This window comes from Podarcis vaucheri, assembly GCF_965113315.1.
Source record: "Podarcis vaucheri genome assembly, chromosome: Z".
In the NCBI taxonomy this organism is placed as follows: domain Eukaryota; kingdom Metazoa; phylum Chordata; class Lepidosauria; order Squamata; family Lacertidae; genus Podarcis; species Podarcis vaucheri.
This window is the reverse complement of record NC_138758.1, coordinates 21,694,759-21,714,443: the sequence shown is the minus strand read 5'-3', so window position 1 is coordinate 21,714,443 and position 19,685 is coordinate 21,694,759. Positions and strand designations below refer to the sequence as shown.

The window sequence follows — 19,685 nt, the reverse complement described above, 5'->3', positions numbered from 1 at the left end:
TCAATCCCTGTTATTTTTATTTGTTTGTTTGTCTTTACAATCAAGCGGTGTATAAAAATTTTAAGAAATAAAACAAACGTAGGAAGTTCCATAGCTGAAACCCGGGAAAAGAGCGCGGGGGGGGGGGTGTAAAATAATAACTCTCCAATACTGAGCTTGAGGGGACCGTTAGTATTGACGCTGTGTTAGGCAGCGCCCTATTCCTCCCCGCCTAATCATCATCATCATCATCCCGACGCCCCTCTTTGTACAAAAAGAAACATTTGCGGCTGGTGGACAACCAAAATCTTAACGTCTCCCTTCACCAACAACACTGGGAGGGGGAGGGGAAAGCACGCGTCATTTTCTCCTCTCCGCCAATCCCGCGGCGCTCTCCTGTTTAGTCCCGCCCACGCTGTTTTTTGACGTCTCTGCCCGTTGGCGCCGTTGGTCGCGAGCGCTCGGCTAGTCGCCTCCTTCGAGTAGGAGGAGCCAAAATGGCGGCTAAGGTGAGTGGTTCCCCTCGTGCTTATCATCCTACCTTCTGCCCCCTCCCCTCCCCTGCCTCCCCTCCCAGGAAAGGCTTCGTGAGGCGCCCCCCTTTTGAGTGGGCAGCGCTTAAACGGCACAGATGACACACAGGGTGAGCTTTTCCCTTCGTTTAAAGGACGCCTTAACTTTCTTGAATGCGGTCGTGGAGATGCGAGGGGCGCCTCAGCATGTGCAGAGTGCCCCCGCTTCCATGCCTCATAGCATGTATGGCCCAGCTTTCCTCCGCTCTCCAGGTAGCCTCAAGGTAGTGGGCGCGGTTTCTTTACCCTGGTCTCCTAGGGGCTGGTCTGACACCCAGCTTTTCCACGCCTGGGTGGCCAAGGACTGATGGAGTGTTGTAGTCCAAATCATCTGGACACCTCCAGGTTGGGAAAGGCTGCAACCACCATGCTGCTCAGCTGGTGGAGCTCGGTGTGGCTTGGCAATGCATTGTTATTGTTATATTATTACTATGTTTTCTTTTGGTTGTTTAACAGTAACAGTCACAAAACTACATCCCACTACAGTGGAACCTCGGGTTGCGGATGTAATCCGTGACGGAGGCACGTCCGCAACCTGCAGCGTTCGTAACCTGCAGCGCCACGTCTGCGCACGTGCGTGATGCGACTTGACACTTCTGTGCGTGCACGAAGGGCAATTTAGCGCTTCTGCACAAGCTGCGAAACCCAGAAGTAACCCTTTCCCATCATGCCACAGTCATGTGCAGAAGCAAAGTTTACCTTCAAGTACTTCCGGGTTTCCCACAACCTGAAAACACATAACCCGAAGCGTCTGTAACCCAAGGTACCACTGTTCTCCCCACTTTGGCACAGCTGAAATGAATAGGACTTTGGGTAACCAGGAATGGATCCATGAACTGTCTGACTGTGTGGAACTCGTATTCAGTTATGACACTATATATATATATATATATATATATATATATATATATATGCTCTGGCTGGTGGATTTATCGGCTCTAGCAAGCAAAGCAGATCCCATTCTGCCTGCCTTTGCTCTTAAAAAGTCCCAACTCTGAAAAAGAAAAATCCCAACTCTGCTTCTTTCCGACTGCTGCAGCTTCAGCGAGGAAATCTTAAGTGCTCTCAGGTTCTTATAAAGCTGCTGTTGAGTTTCAGGCATAGTCCTGAAAATGAAAGCGTGTCTGAGCAGGTGCAGAGTGCTGCCTCCTGTGTCCACTCTGTTCTGTCACTTTCCTTCTACTCCCTAGTGGGAAAATGTGTAGCAATTCTTAGAACTGCTGGACATTAAAGACTAGTTAAGATGAGGAAAGTATCTGAACATGTGTGGTTCCATCTCCATCTTGTTCTTCTGAATAACTGCTGAATAACATGCAAATCTCGAAATTGAGTGATGATCTGTGATCAGACTTTTCAAATAGAGAAAAAAGCTTCAAACCCAGGTCTTAAATTATTGGGGATCATGCTAAAAGTTAAATGTTTTCATCACATTTATAATATTGTATGCACCTTAAAACATCTTAAGATTACACCCAAACCTAAAAGTACAAACAACCTAAAAGTTGTTTGTACTTCTATAAGCCCTCTTGTGTTTGGATGGTGTCATTTTTTGCTATATGGGATGCACAATCAAAGAATGAGTTTTCTATTAGCATATAGCAAGAGTGGCTAAGTTGCAGCATGCATACTGGATCTATTCCTCCCCAAAAGGATGGGTAAATGGGTATGTCCTCCAAGATCCCCAGCGATTTGGCAATTTAAGATGAAAAATAATAATCTTAATGTAATTCCCACTGTAGTGCTGTGGAGTTTCCTCTGTGGGACTGGAAGGGCTGCCAGCTTTCCAAAAAATGTGTGCCTCTGGTTCAGCATACGTTGCAAAGGCACCTCTTGTCTCTCGAGTGCCACATAATGCACTTTGAGTGGCAGCTCCTCACAGTCTGGAACTCCCTGCCCATTGACAGCAGGCAGGCACTTTCATTGAACACTTTTTGGTGCCTACAAAAAACTTTTTGTTTAGTCAAACTTGCTCTTACTCATTTTGCATTTTTATAAACCTTTTAACAATTATTTTTATTGACAATTTTAATGTATATTTTATATTATTTGTAAAGGTTTTGCTTAGAGTTAAGTGATATGAAAATTTTGTTAAGCAAATAAATCAGAGCTTTCCAAACTGTGTGTCGTGACATGGTCATGTATCAGCTGCAGTGTGTAGGTGTGTCATGTGAATGCAGCTCGCTCTCCTGCCGGGGCTGGAAAAGGGTTAGTTTAACCTCCGGTTTGCTAGTAAAACTGAATTACTGTGTTTCAAAATGATGCATGTCTAAAAAATGTGTCACTAACATGAAAAGTTGGGAAAGCTCTGAAATAAAAATAGTGTGGGGCATGAAGGTCATAGTGTTCAGGAAAGAGGAAGGTGCATTTCTTCCTGTTTCCCGAGCCCTGAAACATTATTTCAATGGTACCACCCCAGGGGGAGAAGAGGCTATCTTTGCAAGGTAATTGAGGGTTTTCAATCCCCAGCACACTTCTTGGGTCCTCTCCTCACAGCCCAGCGATGGAAGCAAAGCTCTCCTGCTCCACTACTAATCAGCGGAAGAGCTGTGTGGGGCAATGCTATCTGCCTGTGTGAGTGAATGAATGTGTGAGCCTCCCTTTGTGTATACAGTGGTACCTCGGGGCCTCCTGCTGCCGCTGTGCCGCCAAAGCACAATTTCTGTTCTCATCCTGAAGCAAAGTTCTTAACCTGAAGCATTATTTCTGGGTTAGCAGAGTCTGTAACCTGAAGCGTACCACCTGTACAGTGGTACCTCGGGTTACAGACACTTCAGGTTACAGACTCTGCTAACCCAGAAATAGCACCTCAGATTGAGAACTTTGCTTCAGGATGAGAACAAAAATCACACAGCGGCAGCGGGACACCCCATTAGCTGAAGTGGTGCTTCAGGTTAAGAACAGTTTCAGGTTAAGAACGGACGTCCAGAACGAATTAAGTTCTTAACCCGAGGTACCACTGTATGTGGTATGTGTATTGGCCACTTAGGCCAAGCCCATAGATGGCATGCTGCCCTCAGAGGGTTGACAAAACTTCAATGAGCTCCTCAAGGAAGAAAAAAAGGCTAGCCACCCTGTAGTTAAATGTTGCTCCAGTTTGAGCCCTCCGAAATGCAGCTAAAACAAAGTCATCCCCTGAGCCTTGCCATTTTAATAGTTCTTTTCTGAATAAATCTTTCTTTTCAATAAACTGATTCAAAATAATTACTGGGCAGTGAAGTGATGTACAGTATCATTTTGTTAGTCGTTGCACAGTTGACTTCAGTAGACCTTCCAAAGCAGAGCAATTAGTGTCATTCAAGAATTGAGCTAATTCCAAAAGTCACAGCACAGTTCCTAGCCCTTTAAGTAGAGTGGAATGTGTGTTATAATACATACAGCTTTGTTTAACAGTTTGAATTTTTTTAAAAAACAAAACACTCCCACACAGTCTGCCCACTGAGTGCTGCTGTTTCCAAACATGTTTGTCATGTGACAAAATAGACATTTGAGCAATTTTGACACAACAGTGCACAAGAGCATAACTATTTTTTATTCTACAGCCACCTGAGGAAATGGCAGTGTGTGAAACATCTATTCCTCTCCCAGAGCTTCAGTTTCCAGAGTTCCCTGGGAAGAGGGATTGATTTTAAACTGCTCTGGGCATTGTCACCCTGTGAGGAGAATAGGGGTTTCCTAATGATTCTCAGCACCCATAGCAAACTACAGTTCCTGCAATTCTTTAGACTCATTAGATGACCTTGTTGAGGACTGGAACCGGCTCTTGGCAGCCATTGATGAGATCGCACCTAAGCGCCCTCTGCGACTCCGTCAAAACTGGGCCCCTTGGTTTACTGAGGAGCTCCGGAAAATGAAGCGGGATCTCAGACGGCTAGAGCGAGTATGGCGACGGACTCGTGACGGAGCCTCAAGAACATCTTATAGGACGCTTATGAAAGCCTATGAGATGGCTATGAAAGCTGCTAAGAAATCTTACTTTGCAGCTTCCATTGCATCCGCTAACTGTCGCCCGGCACAACTTTTTAGAATAATTAGATCAATAACGCCCTTAGGAGGACAACCAAATTTAAGCACAAATTCGACCCACAGCTGTGAGGCATTCGCGAGCTTTTTTGCGGAGAAAGTCCTGTTGCTCTGCCGTGACCTCCCTGCCAATTTAGATACAGTGACTGAACTGGAGGCCCCTCGACTGACTTCAGGTCCAGTGTTGGACCATTTCGATTGAATACTCCCTGCTGATGTGGATAGATTCCTCCAAGTTAGTAGGCCTACCACCTGCCTCCTTGATCCGTGCCCATCTTGGCTGGTTAGGGAGTGTCCAGATGTTGCGCGGACCCCCCCTGGTTGAAATTATCAATTTGTCCCTTGACACGGGGACATTCCCAGGGGAACTAAAGGAAGCAGTGGTATGTCCACTCTTAAAGAAAACTTCATTAGATTCCTTAGACCTATCCAATTACCGCCCAGTTTCAAATCTTCCATATCTGGGTAAGGTAATTGAGAGAGCGGTTGCTGAACAGCTTGGTAGGTTTGTGGAGGAAACATCGGCTTTAGATCCATTTCAGTCCGGTTTCCGTCCTGGTTTTGGGACCGAGACGGCTCTGCTTGCCCTAACAGATGATCTCCGTAGACAGCTGGATCGAAGCGGGTCAGGACTGGTGATCCTTTTAGATTTGTCAGCAGCCTTTGACATGGTTGATCATGATCTTCTGGACCACTGCCTCGCAGACATGGGAATACAGGGCATAGCCCGTAACTGGCTGTGCTCTTTTATCTCTGGTCGGGGACAGAGGGTGGCACTAGGGAGGGAAATGTCGCCGCGCCACTCCTTGGTGTGTGGAGTGCTGCAGGGCGCAATCCTCTCCCCAATGCTTTTTAACATCTTTATGCGCCCCATTGCCCAGATTATCCGGAGCTTTGGGCTGGGCTGTCACCAATATGCTGATGACACTCAGCTCTATCTGCTGATGGATGGCCACACCGACTTGGCCCCGAACACACTGACCAGATGCTTGGAAGTTGTGGCTGGATGGTTTCGTGGGAGCCGATTGAAACTAAATCCTTCAAAGACAGAGGTCCTATGGCTGGGTCGGGATGGCATGGGGATGAGGGACCAACTCCCTTCTCTTGCGGGGGTCCAATTAGTGCCATTGCCTTCCGTTAAGAGTTTGGGTGTAATCCTTGACGCCTCCCTTTCCATGGAGGCACAAGTTACAGCAACAGCCAAGGTGACATTTTTCCACCTTCGCCGCATCAAGCAGTTGGTCCCTTACCTTTCCCGCCCCGACCTGGCCACAGTGATCCATGCGACGGTCATCTCCAGGCTTGACTACTGTAATTCGCTCTACGTGGGGCTGCTCTTGAAGCTGTCCCAGAAACTCCAGTGGGTGCAGAATGCTACAGCGAGACTCCTCACGGGGTCCCTGCCATGGGAGCATATTCACCCAGTGCTTTTCAAGCTGCACTGGCTCCCGGTGGAGTACAGGATCAGATTTAAGGTGCTGCTTTTGACCTTTAAAGCCCTTCACGGCCTAGGACCCTCTTACCTACGGAACCACCTCTCCCGGTATGCCCCGCGGAGAGCCTCAAGGTCCATAAATAGCAACACCCTAGTGGTCCCGGGCCTTAAGGAAGTTAGATTGGCTTCAACCAGAGCCAGGGCCTTTTCAACTCTGGCTCCGGTCTGGTGGAACGCTCTGCCTCACAAGACCAGGGCCCTGCAGGATCTGATTTCTTTCCACAGGGCCTGTAAGACAGAGTTGTTCCGCCTGGCCTTTGGCTTGGAACCAATTTGATTCCCTCCCTCCCTCTCTTTCTTTTTTCTTTTCCTTCTCCTTCTGCGATGAGGCTACATTTTAATATTTTAATGTTTCAGTATTTTAATGTTGTATTTTTTAATTTTGTTTTTAAGTTGTAATCATTTAACTTGTTTTTATTATTGCTTGTAAGCCGCTCTGAGCCCAGACTTGGCTGGGGAGGGCGGGGTATAAATAAAAAATATTGTTATTAATTCTTTGGGGGAAGCCATGGCTGTTCAAGTGGCATCATAGTGTTTTAAACGTATGATGCAGATGTGGCCTTTATCCTGCCACAACTCTTTCATACTTGTGGCTTTGGAAGATACAAGTTAAGTTGCAGAGTGGGTATCTGGGCAGAGAGTACTTTCACATGCTTTCTGTCCTTCATCCCTTAAGTACTTACTTCATTATTCGGCTCTCCTAAGAAACATAAAATGTGAACTTATTTCCTCTAGCTATAAATTACATATTCGAGTTGCAGCCACTCTTATGCACCTTAACATCAAAAGAGCAGAGAAATCTCCTATCTTGTAGGCCGATTCTGGATACAAGGATACATTTTTATCACACTTGATATTTAAATGACTAGATAAAATTTGGCTGAGAGCATTTTATCACTTTATAAGTCAGATTCTGAACGTTTACCACATTTATCACACATGCGCCTTCTCCTGAGTTAATCATTTCATTCTGCTGTATTCTTCCTAATACTCTTTCTATGCTCCTGCTCATTAATGTTCAGTGACTTCAAAGTGTGAGAGTTAATTGCTCTTAGGGGATGGGCAATACTCCCCCCTTTTCTGCATGCTTAAAAAAAAAAAAGAAATCACACAGTTGACAGTCCTGGTATAATTTCAGAATGCCATTTTCTTTTGTGCTTTTCCATCAAATATCTAATTTTTGCATTTTTCTTTCCCCTCTGTGCTTCATTTGTCCGCCCCTCTGTCTATTCCTGCAACACGGTCAGTTTGCTTCATTGTCTGTTTCTTTTTCTGCTGTAGCTAGCTTGATACTTTACATCCCAGATGAGGAGCATTTGTCCCTCCAGATGTTGCCAGACTACAACTCTTATCATCTCATGTTTCAATCCTTTTTAATATTTTATTTTTAAATTGTTGTAGCCCACCTGGGCCTCAACATGGAGAAATCAAATAAATAATAATGTTGATATGTGGAAAAGATCACCAGAAATGCATTCTGTTGGGAGGAGACTTTAATCCACAAATTAGTTAAACTTGGTGTCCTTAGATTCAACTGTTGGCTCCATTCCTCAATGGCTGTATTTGCATATCACTGTAAACTATGGTTAAGGGTTTGACAAACAAATTTCATCGTGAAGCCAGGTATTGGTTGCTGCCTTGCCAATTATGGTTTGAGTGAAACAAACCACAATTCTCAGTTCATGCATAACACTAAGTCAGAGATTTTGGCTTGTTGATCACACACGGAAAAAATGAAAGTGCATGTGATATCAACATTATTGGTAAGTCATTAGCAGTGGTTTGCGATGATGTCTGAAATGGGCTAGTGTGGGAATTAATAAATACAACACAGTAATAAAACCTTCATTAAAATCCAGTACAGCTTCCTTAAGTTGTAACGTGACTATGGGGCTTATCAAGCATTAACTCATGATTTAAAAATGCAGTAAAAATGGTTTGTTATGCTAAGTCACCTCCACTGGCATTTTATCCTTAAAGAGGTGAGAGCATAAGACATTTCCTGGTAGGAATGAAATTGATTATTAGAGGGGAAGAGGAGATGCAGCACTTGGAAGAAGTAGTTTCCAGATATGCAACATAATAGGGAATGGATAGCATATTGCAGAGAGAAGGTAACTGACACAAGCTGCATACATACTATCCATTTAAAGTACATAACTTCCCTGAAAGAATCCTAGAGACTAGTTTATGAAGTGTGCTAGTAATTGCAGCTCTGAGAAGTAAACTACAGTTCCCAGGATTCTTTGTGTTAAGCCATGTGCGTTAAATGTATGGTGTGTGTGCATATTAATTTGTAGAATTCACTGCCACAATAAAATGTGGTGGCTGTTGGCTTAGAAGGCTTTCCAATGACAATTTCATAGGCTATCATTTCCATTCAGTATATATTGAGTAGCAGTAAGTACTATTAGAGGGACATGGGTGGTGCTGTGGGTTAAACCACAGAGCCTAGGACTTGCCGATCAGAAGGTCAGCGGCTCGAATCCCCGTGAGCGGGTGAGCTCCAGTTGCTCGGTTCCTCCTCCTGCCAACGTAGCAATTCGAAAGCACGTCAAACTGCAAGTAGATAAATAGGTACCGCTCTGGCGGGAAGGTAAATGACGTTTATGTGTGTTGCTCTGGTTCGCCAGAAGTGGCTTAGTCATGCTGGCCACATGACCCGGAAGCTGTAAGCCGGCTCCCTCAGCCAGTAAAGCGAGATGAGCGTTGCAACCCCAGAGTTGGCCACGACTGGACCTAATGGTCAGGGGTCCCTTTAAATACTATTGCAGAGCAACACTGGATGAAAGTTCCTGTTTTCTTGCCCAGCTGCTTAACTCTCTGGAAGCAGTTGGTAGAGCATAAGACTCTTAATTGCAGGGTCATGGGTTCAGGCCCCACACTGGGCAAAATATTCCTGCATTGCAGTGGGTTGGACTAAATCAGGGGTCAGCAAACTTTTTCAGCAGTCCACTGTTCCTCAGACCTTGTGGGGGGGCGGACTATATTTGAAGGGGAAAAATGAACGAATTCCTATGCCCCACAAATAACCCATAGATGCATTTTAAATAAAAGCACACATTGTACTCATGTAAAAACACCAGGCAGGCCCCACAAATAACCCAGAGATGCATTTTAAATAAAAGGACACATTCTACTCATTCCTGGACCGTCTACTGATTCCCGGACCGTCCACAGGCCAGATTTAGAAGATGATTGGGCCGATCTGGCCCCTGTGCCTTAGTTTGCCTATCCATGGACTAGGCTAGATGATCCTTGTGGTCCCTCCCAACTCTACATTTCTGTGATCAGGCTTCACAGGTTGGTCTAATTGAGCAATGCTCTTCCACTCTTTTCCATGTTTTTTTGTCTTCTTGAGGTCTCAAAACTTTGACCTTTTTAATGAATATATATTTTAAAACGTTCTTGCTATATTCTGTAAATGCCATTTGAGCATTAGAGAACAGACTTCTGTGCAGCGTCCTCATTCATGCCTATACCTTTAAGGCAGTTTTGCTCCCACTAAATGTTGTTAAAATATGAACATAGGAAGCTGTCTGATATTGAGTGAGGCCTTGGGGGTCCATCTAGTTCAGCATTGTCTACACTGATTGCAGTGGTTCTCTAGGCTTTCTTTCTCAGCCCTGCCTTTAAGACATCAGGGATTGAACCTGTGACCATCTGCATACAAGACAGATGCTCTCCCACTGAGATGTGTCCCTTCCTTCATCTTGGGAGATATTTTAGGTATTTTTTAATTCTAAGGATTTCTACAGTGATCCTGCATTTTACCAGCACATTATTGCAGCAGACCATGCATAATGCATCTTCAGTGTACACATGGTGCTTCACAGTGACAAATATTTTTTTTAAAATGTGAGTCCCTGCACCAAGAAGCTTAGGACCACATCACAAGTAATATTCCTGAAAAGCGTATTTTAAGGAAACAGTTCAATAAATTATAGTAAGCAACTTCCTTGGTACCCCAAAATGATTAGTTTGAACAACCTGAACATTTGCAATTTGGAAACCTTTTCTACACCTACCGCCCCCCCCCCCTTGCAGTGAGAATGTTCATGTTTCTTAAAATGCTTTTGTATACATTTTTTTCAATTCTGTATTTTCCTATATCAGATGTATGAAAAACAATAATTTATTGTGCTTATACTCTTTAGCAGACTTAGCTGGTTAATGGATATTGTTGTTGAACTTGGTCTGAATATTGATGAACATGCGCATTTATTCATTCATTCATTTATTTGCTATTCAGCGATTAAGCTTCTTTCTTGCTTTCTTTTGGCCTCTACCCCCGCCCCCGCCCCCAGATAGCAAAATGGGTGGCTTTTCCTGCAGCCTTGGCAGGTGCATCTATTGTACATGCTGCATCTGAAGAGGAACCAGAATCTCGTCGCATGAAGGCACATCAGGTAGGATTAGTATGACCTCTTTAAAAATTGAATGAGCAGAAGCACCTAGGTGCAGTGAAGTCTTTCTTCTGAATTTTGTTTCACAGGAAACAGAACTATATAATAGAATGCAACAAGTGATATAGTAAAATAATAATAATGTGATGATGATGATTCTCAATGCTGCATCACTTACCATTGCAGATGATCCAAAAATGGAGGACTGAAAAGATAAGCTAATGCAAATATGTGATATAATACATAATATAATTTAAAGCTGAAGAGAAGCATTCCTTCTATAGTTTCAATGTTCATTTGTTGAGAACTGTTTCTTATGTAGCCAAGGTAGTACCGCTCACACAAGAAGGGGGTACCCTCAAGTTTTGGAGAGCCCAAAGGTTTGCATTTTAAAACAACCTGGGAGAGGGAGAGCCCAATAAGGACTGAGCGTGCGCTCGGTGTCTACAGAATGCTAAGTGATAGGGAAGGTATGGAACACCAGGGGCAGAGGCTATGCAGTGCAGCAGCTGGAATATTGAATAGCAGCACTCCACAGTGCAACATTTTGTTGCAAGTCCCACTTGAAAGACTGAATCACATTTGTACTTAAATTTACTGTGGCTTTTGTATTAATGCATATGGAGGTTTTTTTGGGGGGGGAGATTTGGTTTGCTTTCATCTTTGCTTTATTTATGCTTGATTGTTATCAATCTAGGTATGATGAACTTAAGAAGAGGGCAGTATACTGCAGCAACAAGCTCCACTACCATCTCTTGACCTCAACACATTCATCATATCTTGTGTACAGAGCCTACATATATACACTCTAACGTCTCCTGCACTCTGTACGTTAGGTACACAGAGTGCATATAGACCAGCATGAGGGCCTGCTACTGTGCTCCAGCTCCCTACTCTACATATTCTTTGTGTAGGGCTAATGAAGATTATGTTCTTGATTTCCACCCCACTTGGAGGCTTAAAACTTAGGACAACTGCTGCTGACATATGGTCCAAAGCACAGCAGTCACATTGGACAAGGTGTTCTGTGCGACTCCGAAGTGTTCATACAAGAGTGAGCCTTTCCATCTGCACCATGAAGCTGGTGGTAATCTGCACCACCATTTGCACTGCTCAAGGGTGATGGAGATAGCACTAGGCCAAGGGTATCCAATATGGTGCCTTCCAGGTATTGTTGGACTAAAACTTGCTTCACAGCCACTGGCCATGCTGGCTGGGGCTGATGGGAGTTGGCATCTGACAATATCGGGGGGGGGGCACACTGGCTACACCCGCAGTAGACCAGTGGTTCTCAAACTGTGTTCTGAGGGATCTTTAGGTTCGTCAATGAGAAAGTTGGTAATGGCTGGCAAGCTTCACTGAAAAACTGCTTGTCTGCCACTACCAATTTCTCCTGCAGATGCAGTGGGGTTTTGGATGCATTTGAAAGACAACTCTTGGTTCATTCAAGTTAGGTGCTAGCTCAGCTGATCATAGTACCCCAGAACACAACCCTGAACCCTGTGGTGCGTACAGGTATTATGTGGTAGAGATGGTTATAGCTCAGTGACAGAGTATCTGCTTTCTGTGCAAAAGGTCCCAGGTTCAGTCCCCATCATTTCCAAGTAGGGCTGGGAGAGACCCTATCTGAAACTCTGAAAGGCCATTTCCAGTCAATGTAGACAATACTGAGCTAGATGGACCACTTTCTATGTTCCTAGATGTGCAGCCATGTTGAAATGGAAGGAATTCTCTGAAAGTAGAATCCACTGCATTAGATGACTTAAGCTCAGATCCCTGTGTGTGTGTCATTTCCCTGATCATCCATATCCATGACAAAATGTCGGGGTCAACTTACTGGCACTTAATGACCATACATACCTACTTACACACAGAAGTCCTTGGATCTACCCTTTTATCCAGTAGATGTTAGTATCCAAAGTAGTTGTGGATGTAGAACAACTCTTCTATTCATGCAAGTCTTGTACTACACAGGCAAAATTTGCTGGATTGAGGCCATGGATAAAATAATCCCATTCCAAGTATGTGGATTGCCCCTCCCTTTTCATGGTTTTCCCAAGACAAGCTTTGTTATAACTCCTATCCCCCCATTTCCTTCCAGCTTCCTATTTATAATGCACCACCTCTTAATTCAAGATACATTGATGAAAAGCCTGGCCGCTTGCAAAGTAGGATTTCATCAGTAAGAAACACAACAAGTTACTATGTCAATGGGTGCAAGGTAAGAATATTAAATATTAATTTAATAGATCAAGAATTCTCATACATGTCTTGCCATAAGTGAGCAATTGGATAAATTGGAGTCAGCATGGAATAAGATTTCTATGAATTAGTTCAGTTCAGGATTTCCAGTGCATTTTGAGTTCAGAGTTCTTAGTCAAACCCTTAAGAAGAGAAGTAACATATTCAAACACTCTTAAAAAACCTTCTGCCTAGGAAGTTGTCCTTTTGGTAGAAGAAAAGTTAGGAGTAAGAATGATGTTCCTGCTTTAGGTTTGCTTTGTGTTATCTGGACCAACCTTTTTATGCCCACCAGTCAGTAATTTCTCTTTATTTTTGTTGTGTTTCAAAGCTTGGAGCGTAGTGACCTCTTGTGGTGTAAATTCAAAATAATTTTTCAGTGCCAAGTTTTGTTCACAAAACACCAGTGCAAAATAAACTGAAATGTATCATTGTGAAACACACAATATCTTTCCCACTGTGATGTCCCAAACTCTATTCCTTATTCGTTCCTGCAATATGTTATTTCAGCTGAAATAAATAACAGATGGTAGGGGAGGGAAAACTGAAGGGAAGATGAAGGTAGAGCATTGGGGAGGAGTTTTCCAAAACATTTTGTCTCTTGTTGAAATCAATGAGAGGGCAGTAGATGTAATTTCTCCTTTTTGACACATTCCCAACATGCCATCAGAATGCTTCCTCTTTGGCCTCTCTGAGGTTGGAGAGGAATCAGCTGCAGACCTTTCTGCAACCACAGGCAAAAGGCTTCCAACTACGGATCTTCCTTCCTGAGAGCAGACCTCTCTCTGTTTTCAGTCTGATGAAACTTTGGCCCCTAAGATGTCCTCCCAGAGACTATAGGAGTGCAGAGTTAGGATCTACTACATATTTTAGAAAGTTGCACTATGCATTTGGATACCTCTTAAGATATCTTAACTAAGTTTTGTGTGCTAGTTCCTAAGATCAAGGAGCAGTTTTTCGTTTATGTTTGGATACAGTTGAATGCCATTATAAATCAAGATTGTGGACTGAACCTTTTAAAAAAGATTTTATGGTTTCTTGGAATTCCTGAGCACCAGGTAGAAGGCAGCTTGTCTTAAATAAAGAAATATAATACATAAGATGTCCACCTGAAAATTGGTGCTGATGCATAAGAATGTTTACATCTTCTGGTGGTGCTAGAAAATATGATGTATCAAAAAGGCTAAATCAGAAAACCTCAAACACCTTATAAATGTAGCTTGTGCTATGCCAGTGGATTAATGCAATGAAATAACAATTTCCTGTTATGTTTGTCTATCAGTAGTTACGATAGAAGGCAAGGGGGATGTGTGTTTGTATTTTATTTTGTTTGTATTTATATCCCATCTGTTTGTCTGATAACAGGCAACTGAGACAGCTGACAACATGGGGAAATTAATGCACAATAAAATAATAGGATGTTAATCTTAACAGCAGATGGTTCAGAAAGGCTAAGTTTATTTATTATTTGTGGCCTGGATCCAAAGCACCATGTGACTAGTTTTGCATGCCCAAGTGTGTTTGGATATATGATTCAAAAAAGCAGACTTCTTCCAAAACAGAAGTTTCATAAGCACCTGGTGTGGGGGGCTGCTCTTCAAAGGGGACATGTTCAAAATTCCACACACATATAGGGCCTTGGGCATACCTAATTAAAGTATCTTCTTGGATCCCAGCCATTATTCAGTTTGGAGTATATGTGGGAGGGGGAGTGATTTTTACACAGCCTTGCTCCCTCTGACATTAAATGAGTTGCTGTTGGTAATGCAATGTGTACCACAGTGTAAATTAATAAAACTGCCTTTTGTTTTTCTCTAGCTGAATAACTTTCCTATGTAAAGAGATCAAAAGTTTCATATTGAATATATTGTATACTGCACATGCTATAGCAGAGTCACCATGTGGCACCCACAAAGGCCTTCCCCGGAACCCATGAGGTTCCCTGCTCCTCTGCTTGCTGAAATTAGGCTTGAAGTATTATTTTGTAGCCAATCGAAAAGGTTGTGGGGGTATTTGGTTGTGGGGTGTGTGTCATTGATAGTTTATCAGACTTACAAATGTGGCCACGGATCCCAAAAAGTTTGCAACCCTTGCTACAGTAATATTTTGCTATTGCTACAGTAATATTTTGCAGCATTGGGTACAGGGCGTTAATAAAATATGGCACTATTTGCCCCCTACTTGCATCATATATACTGGTTCCAAATCCACAGAAGCAGCAGCACAGTAGGAGTCTCCTCCTGCCCCACCACCAAAGAAGTGATAGCTGTGACAAATTTGTCATTACCAGCTATTAGATTGTTGGGGAAAGTCATGGGCTCAATCCAACACTTGCTTTTCTCTTGCCCTGCCTAAGACATGATGTTGTTATTGCTGATGTTGCTGGACTACAGCTCCCATCATCCTTGAGCATTGAGCATTCTAGATGGAGTTGGACACAGGTCTCCACCCCATTGTTAAGTGATTCAGGAACATTGCACTTAAATCTGCCTCTTTTCCACCTCCTCCATGTTCCACTTGCTGATCAGTTATACTAAATTCAAAGAGCTGAATTACAAAGTGGGAAAATTTCCAGTGTTTTGTCTCCAACTGTTTGTCAATGTGATTATTTGATAAATATTAGGAGTTTTAAAGACAGTTGCATAAATATCAGATGGGGAAAATTATATTTTACTTTGTTTGTGCAGGATGCTTATCTCTTTGTCAAAAATGGGATAATATCATCTGTACAGTTTGGAAAAGGTGAGTGAGTATGTGCAAAGCTTAAATCTTTCATTTCTTTGTTCTTGGCCATGCAAATTACAAACCTCCTTAAAATGAGGCGACATTCCAGATTTTCGTAAAAATATTTTATATTTTCTTATAAATATTTTGCCCCACTGTAAATACAGCACAGTTAACAAAGTCTGAATTTGTATGAAGTAATCATTTCTACATCCAATTACAAATAAATTATTATTTTTATTAATTCTTAGAAAATAATATTCAGGCTTAGCAAATCTTGCTTCTTTATTTTTAAGATGCCTATGTTTACCTGAAGAATCCACCTCCAGAATTCCTTCCCAAAGTTGGTGTGATTACAGTTTCAGGACTGACTGGGCTAGTCCTTGCAAGAAAAGGTAAGGGATTACATGCTTATAAGTTACTGTTATTATTATTAGTATTAATTTATTAATCACCTTCTGTACAAACATGTCAAAACAATTCACATTAAAAACAGAAAAAACAGTTTATAACTCATACACATAATCTCCCCCATTACATTTAAAACAAAACTAAGAGAGTACAAAATACACACTTATGGCAAAGACCCATTGATCCAACTGGGAAAACATTCTAAAACAAAAAATAGTCTCCAGTTGTTTGCAGAAAGTGCAGATAGTGGGGCACCTGTTGTATCTCAACAAGAATGCTATCAACAGAACAGGAGCCAGCCCAGGCAAGCTGTTTAATGAATGGGGAGAGGCACAAAATGTCTATCCCCCTCCTTTAAATGTGTTTGTAGCAAGGTTTAACAGAGGGGTAGGGAGGCCCTTCACCTATGTCTTATACTGGGTTAGCAAGCTGCCCTGTGGCCTCCCCACCCCTGGTTAAACATTTTTGCAGTCAGGTTTAATAGAGGAAGGAGAGTGCTTTACAAAACAGTTTAGCAACTGGTGAGCAAGGAGAGGGAGCAGGTGGGTAAGATACAAAGGGAGGGAGGGTTAGTCATATGTTGGGGGAAGCTAGTTAATGAGGTGGGGTTGGTGAATGGAGCTGTGTGTGTGTGTGTGTGTGTGTGTGTGTGTGTGTGTGTGTGTGTTGCTTCCTTGCCACATTGGAATGTGGATCCTAATGCAGATGGTTACAAAGCTTGCTGTCCTGTGCCCCTACCCCACTGTAAGTTTAATACATCCAAGTAGAACCATGAGGATGCATGCAATGGAACACATAGTACAGCCTTATGCCTAGTAGTCTGTAACTGTATCCAGATTCAGATGCTTTTGCAGCCTCATTCCCATTAAGAACAGAAGAGATGGGCAGTGTTGATACAGGCTGAAGATAGTTCACTTGACTGAATACTTGTCTATATAAAAATATTGCTTATACACTGGAAGCCAGTGTGGTGCCTATCCTTCTCAATATGATTGTTTTTGCTTAATATTGCTTAAATCAGAGATGGGCAACCCATGGCCCTCTAGATGTTTCTGGGCTACACAACCTGTCATCTTTGGGATAGGACCTTGTCATCATTGGCCATGCTGGTTGGAACTGATGAGAGCTGTAATCCAATAGCATCTGCAGGGCTGCAGGTTCCTGGTCACCGCCTTATATGGTTGATTGATTGATTTTGCAGGATCTAGATTTAAGAAGATTTGCTATCCCTTTGGACTCTGCACATTGGGCATATCTGTTTGCTATCCAGCTCAGTCAGTAATTATTGCAAAGGTGAGTTCTATTAAATGGTATATGAATGCTTTCCTTTTCATTGTTTAAAAATCTTCATCACACTTTAGCATTTTAAACTGGAAAATTCTTTAAAGTTTAAAAGCACTAATAGATTGCTATCTATAATTGTGTTGTTCTTTCTTTCACTGTTGGCTGCATCACTGTTCATTGGAGAAGTCTTGTTAGCCTTGCCTATGCTACAATATTTTTAAAACTGGTTGTTCAGTACAATAACATTTCTAATATTAAACTAGGTAATAGGTGGAAAGGCCTATGCTGCAAGCCAGAAAACCTATGAAGCAATAGGATCGCTAAGGACCAAAAAGTCCACTACGGAAGTTCTACTCACCCAGGATAAAGATACTCAGGTAGGTTCTTTTCCAAAATCTACCCTTTAGCGGCATGGGCTAGTTATCTTTCTTTGATCTACATTGTGTTTGAAACACATGCATAAAAACAATGGTGTTGCAGATATCCAGCATCATTATTTTTCAGCCTTTGAACTTCCAAACGTGCAACAGATTTTTATATACTATATATAGTAGACTGGTTTGGAGACTGACAGATACTCTGCACAGGTTAAGAGACATATTTTTGCTGCTATTTGTGTGTATTTTTAAATATTTTTTATTAAATTAAAAATAGTTATACAAAATTCTGCAAAATATAGAGTGTTATCAAACAGTATCTGGTGGCAATTATACATTGACCACATAAAATTATGGGTCACTGTCAAACAGAAATAAGACATGAAGTAAAACCGAAATAAATAAACCATGGGCATATGAATGGATGGAAGGTAGTGACTAGAAATATTTATAGCATAGACATAATGGTTAAACAAGACAGGGTTATGAAACATGGACCCTATTACACCAGTGGAAAGTATTTTAATGGGCACAATGACTATCAGCCATATTCATTTGTAAGCCAAGGAGGATCCTCAGCCAATTTGCTATTCTTTTCTTATGCTATCCATGTGCATGACATTTTACATAGCAATATTAAGCAAAAGACAAGCCACCAATCTGTGAGGGAAAGACTGTAGCACAGCCTCTGCATTGAGAAGGTCCAGAATTGAATCCCTGGCATCTCCGGGGCTGGAAAAGACTCCTATCTGAAACCGTGTAGAGCAGTGCTTGCCAGCCTGGTGTCTTCCAGATGCTTTGCACAGGAGCTGGGGCTGGGGAAGTGGGCAGCAGAGGGCACCAGATTGCTGAAAGCTAGTGTAGGCAATACTGGGTGATGGATCATGGATTTGACTCTAGTGTAAGGCAACTTCCTATGTTACAAGGAGTGTTCTGCCTAAATTTAGATTTGGCAATATCAGGCTAATTTTACAATTTAGCCATTATTTCAACAGCAGCAAGTACTTGGAGCAGTTCCAGGAACAGACCATATTGTCTCAGAAGCTCGGAAGATAGTCCTTGAATCAGAAGAAAAGGTGAAATCATCACAAATGCAATTTCATGCAGAGAAGACACTTCTGCAGACAGATTCTGTTCCTTTGATAGCTGAAGCGAAACCGCCAAGTGTGAGATCAGGTATGAATAACCAGCAACCGTCCTGAAGATCTTAAGTGACAAGACAGTGCCAAACACATACACACACTAACACCTTTTTTATACTTAACAGATGTGATGAAGGCAACAAAGTTTAAACCAGACCCCAGCCTCATGGACCATGGCCAGTCCAGCCCAGAAGATGTGGATATGTACAGTACCAGAAGCTAACAGAGCACAAACTCCCAAAAAATTTGGATTACAGTAATGATGGGACATTAAAATGGGGAAAGTTGTGATCTATATGGTGGTATTTGATCAGGTTATTATTCAACCTGATCTTTAACTGCATAGCCAGTTCACTCACCCTTCCTTTCCACTTATCATTTTTTCCCCTATTACTTATTGCTACAAGTGTTCTTTTAATTTTTGGAAATCACGAGACAGCCAAAGGGTTTCAGATGAGATTGTCATTGTCAAGCTGGCTATTAATGTAAATCACTTGGAGAAACAGATTTCTGTGCCGCTCCTGCACAGATAATGAAGTGATAATGAAAAGAGAAATATTTAAACTTCTTTTCCTTGGGCTTATCTTTAGTCCAGGAGATGTGGCTGCTCAACACTGTAGCACTTTGCTAATATGCTGGCCTTTAAAAACTTGCTGTCATTCAGAGGAAAAGGGGGAAACATACTGATAATTATAGTTTATGGATATATAGGTATATATATAATTAAAAATGCATTTCCCAAACTGCTTGCTGTGGAGGTGTTTTGGTAGCTTCATACAGGACATGAATTTTCATCTGCTTTCTACAGTCCTTGTGTAGTGGCGAAGCGGGAATTTGCATATAAACCCAGCAGATGATACCAAGGCTATGTTCGCAGTCGTGAACGCAGGTATCTTCCTATTTCTCCACTTCCAGCCTCTGGGGCTGATTAGTCCTGTCAGGTATTTTATTTGACCTCAATTCCACTTTGGCCAAGTCACACCCATCTACTCTATTCCTGATACAAAATCGGATGAAGTTGCGCCTGAGCCAAA

General features: G+C 42.4%; 1 protein-coding gene across 3 annotated transcripts; it reads left to right on the top strand.

Moving 5' to 3' along the window:
* The first annotated feature begins 377 nt into the window (after positions 1–377).
* APOOL (apolipoprotein O like) lies at positions 378–19,394 on the top strand. Of its 3 annotated transcripts, none has more exons than XM_082208484.1 (9): positions 378–488; positions 10,374–10,475; positions 12,574–12,693; positions 15,401–15,455; positions 15,734–15,832; positions 17,050–17,141; positions 17,396–17,509; positions 18,508–18,685; positions 18,777–19,394. In XM_082208484.1, the coding sequence occupies exons 1-9, from the start codon at positions 477–479 to the stop codon at positions 18,872–18,874; spliced, it is 870 nt and encodes a 289-aa protein (XP_082064610.1). In that variant the 5' UTR covers positions 378–476; the 3' UTR covers positions 18,875–19,394. The 3 variants fall into 3 exon arrangements, with proteins under 3 accessions (XP_082064610.1, XP_082064608.1, XP_082064609.1); XM_082208482.1 differs by having other exon boundaries at positions 18,505–18,685; XM_082208483.1 differs by lacking the exon at positions 378–488 and adding an exon at positions 497–622 and having other exon boundaries at positions 18,505–18,685.
* Positions 19,395–19,685: the final 291 nt, after the last annotated feature.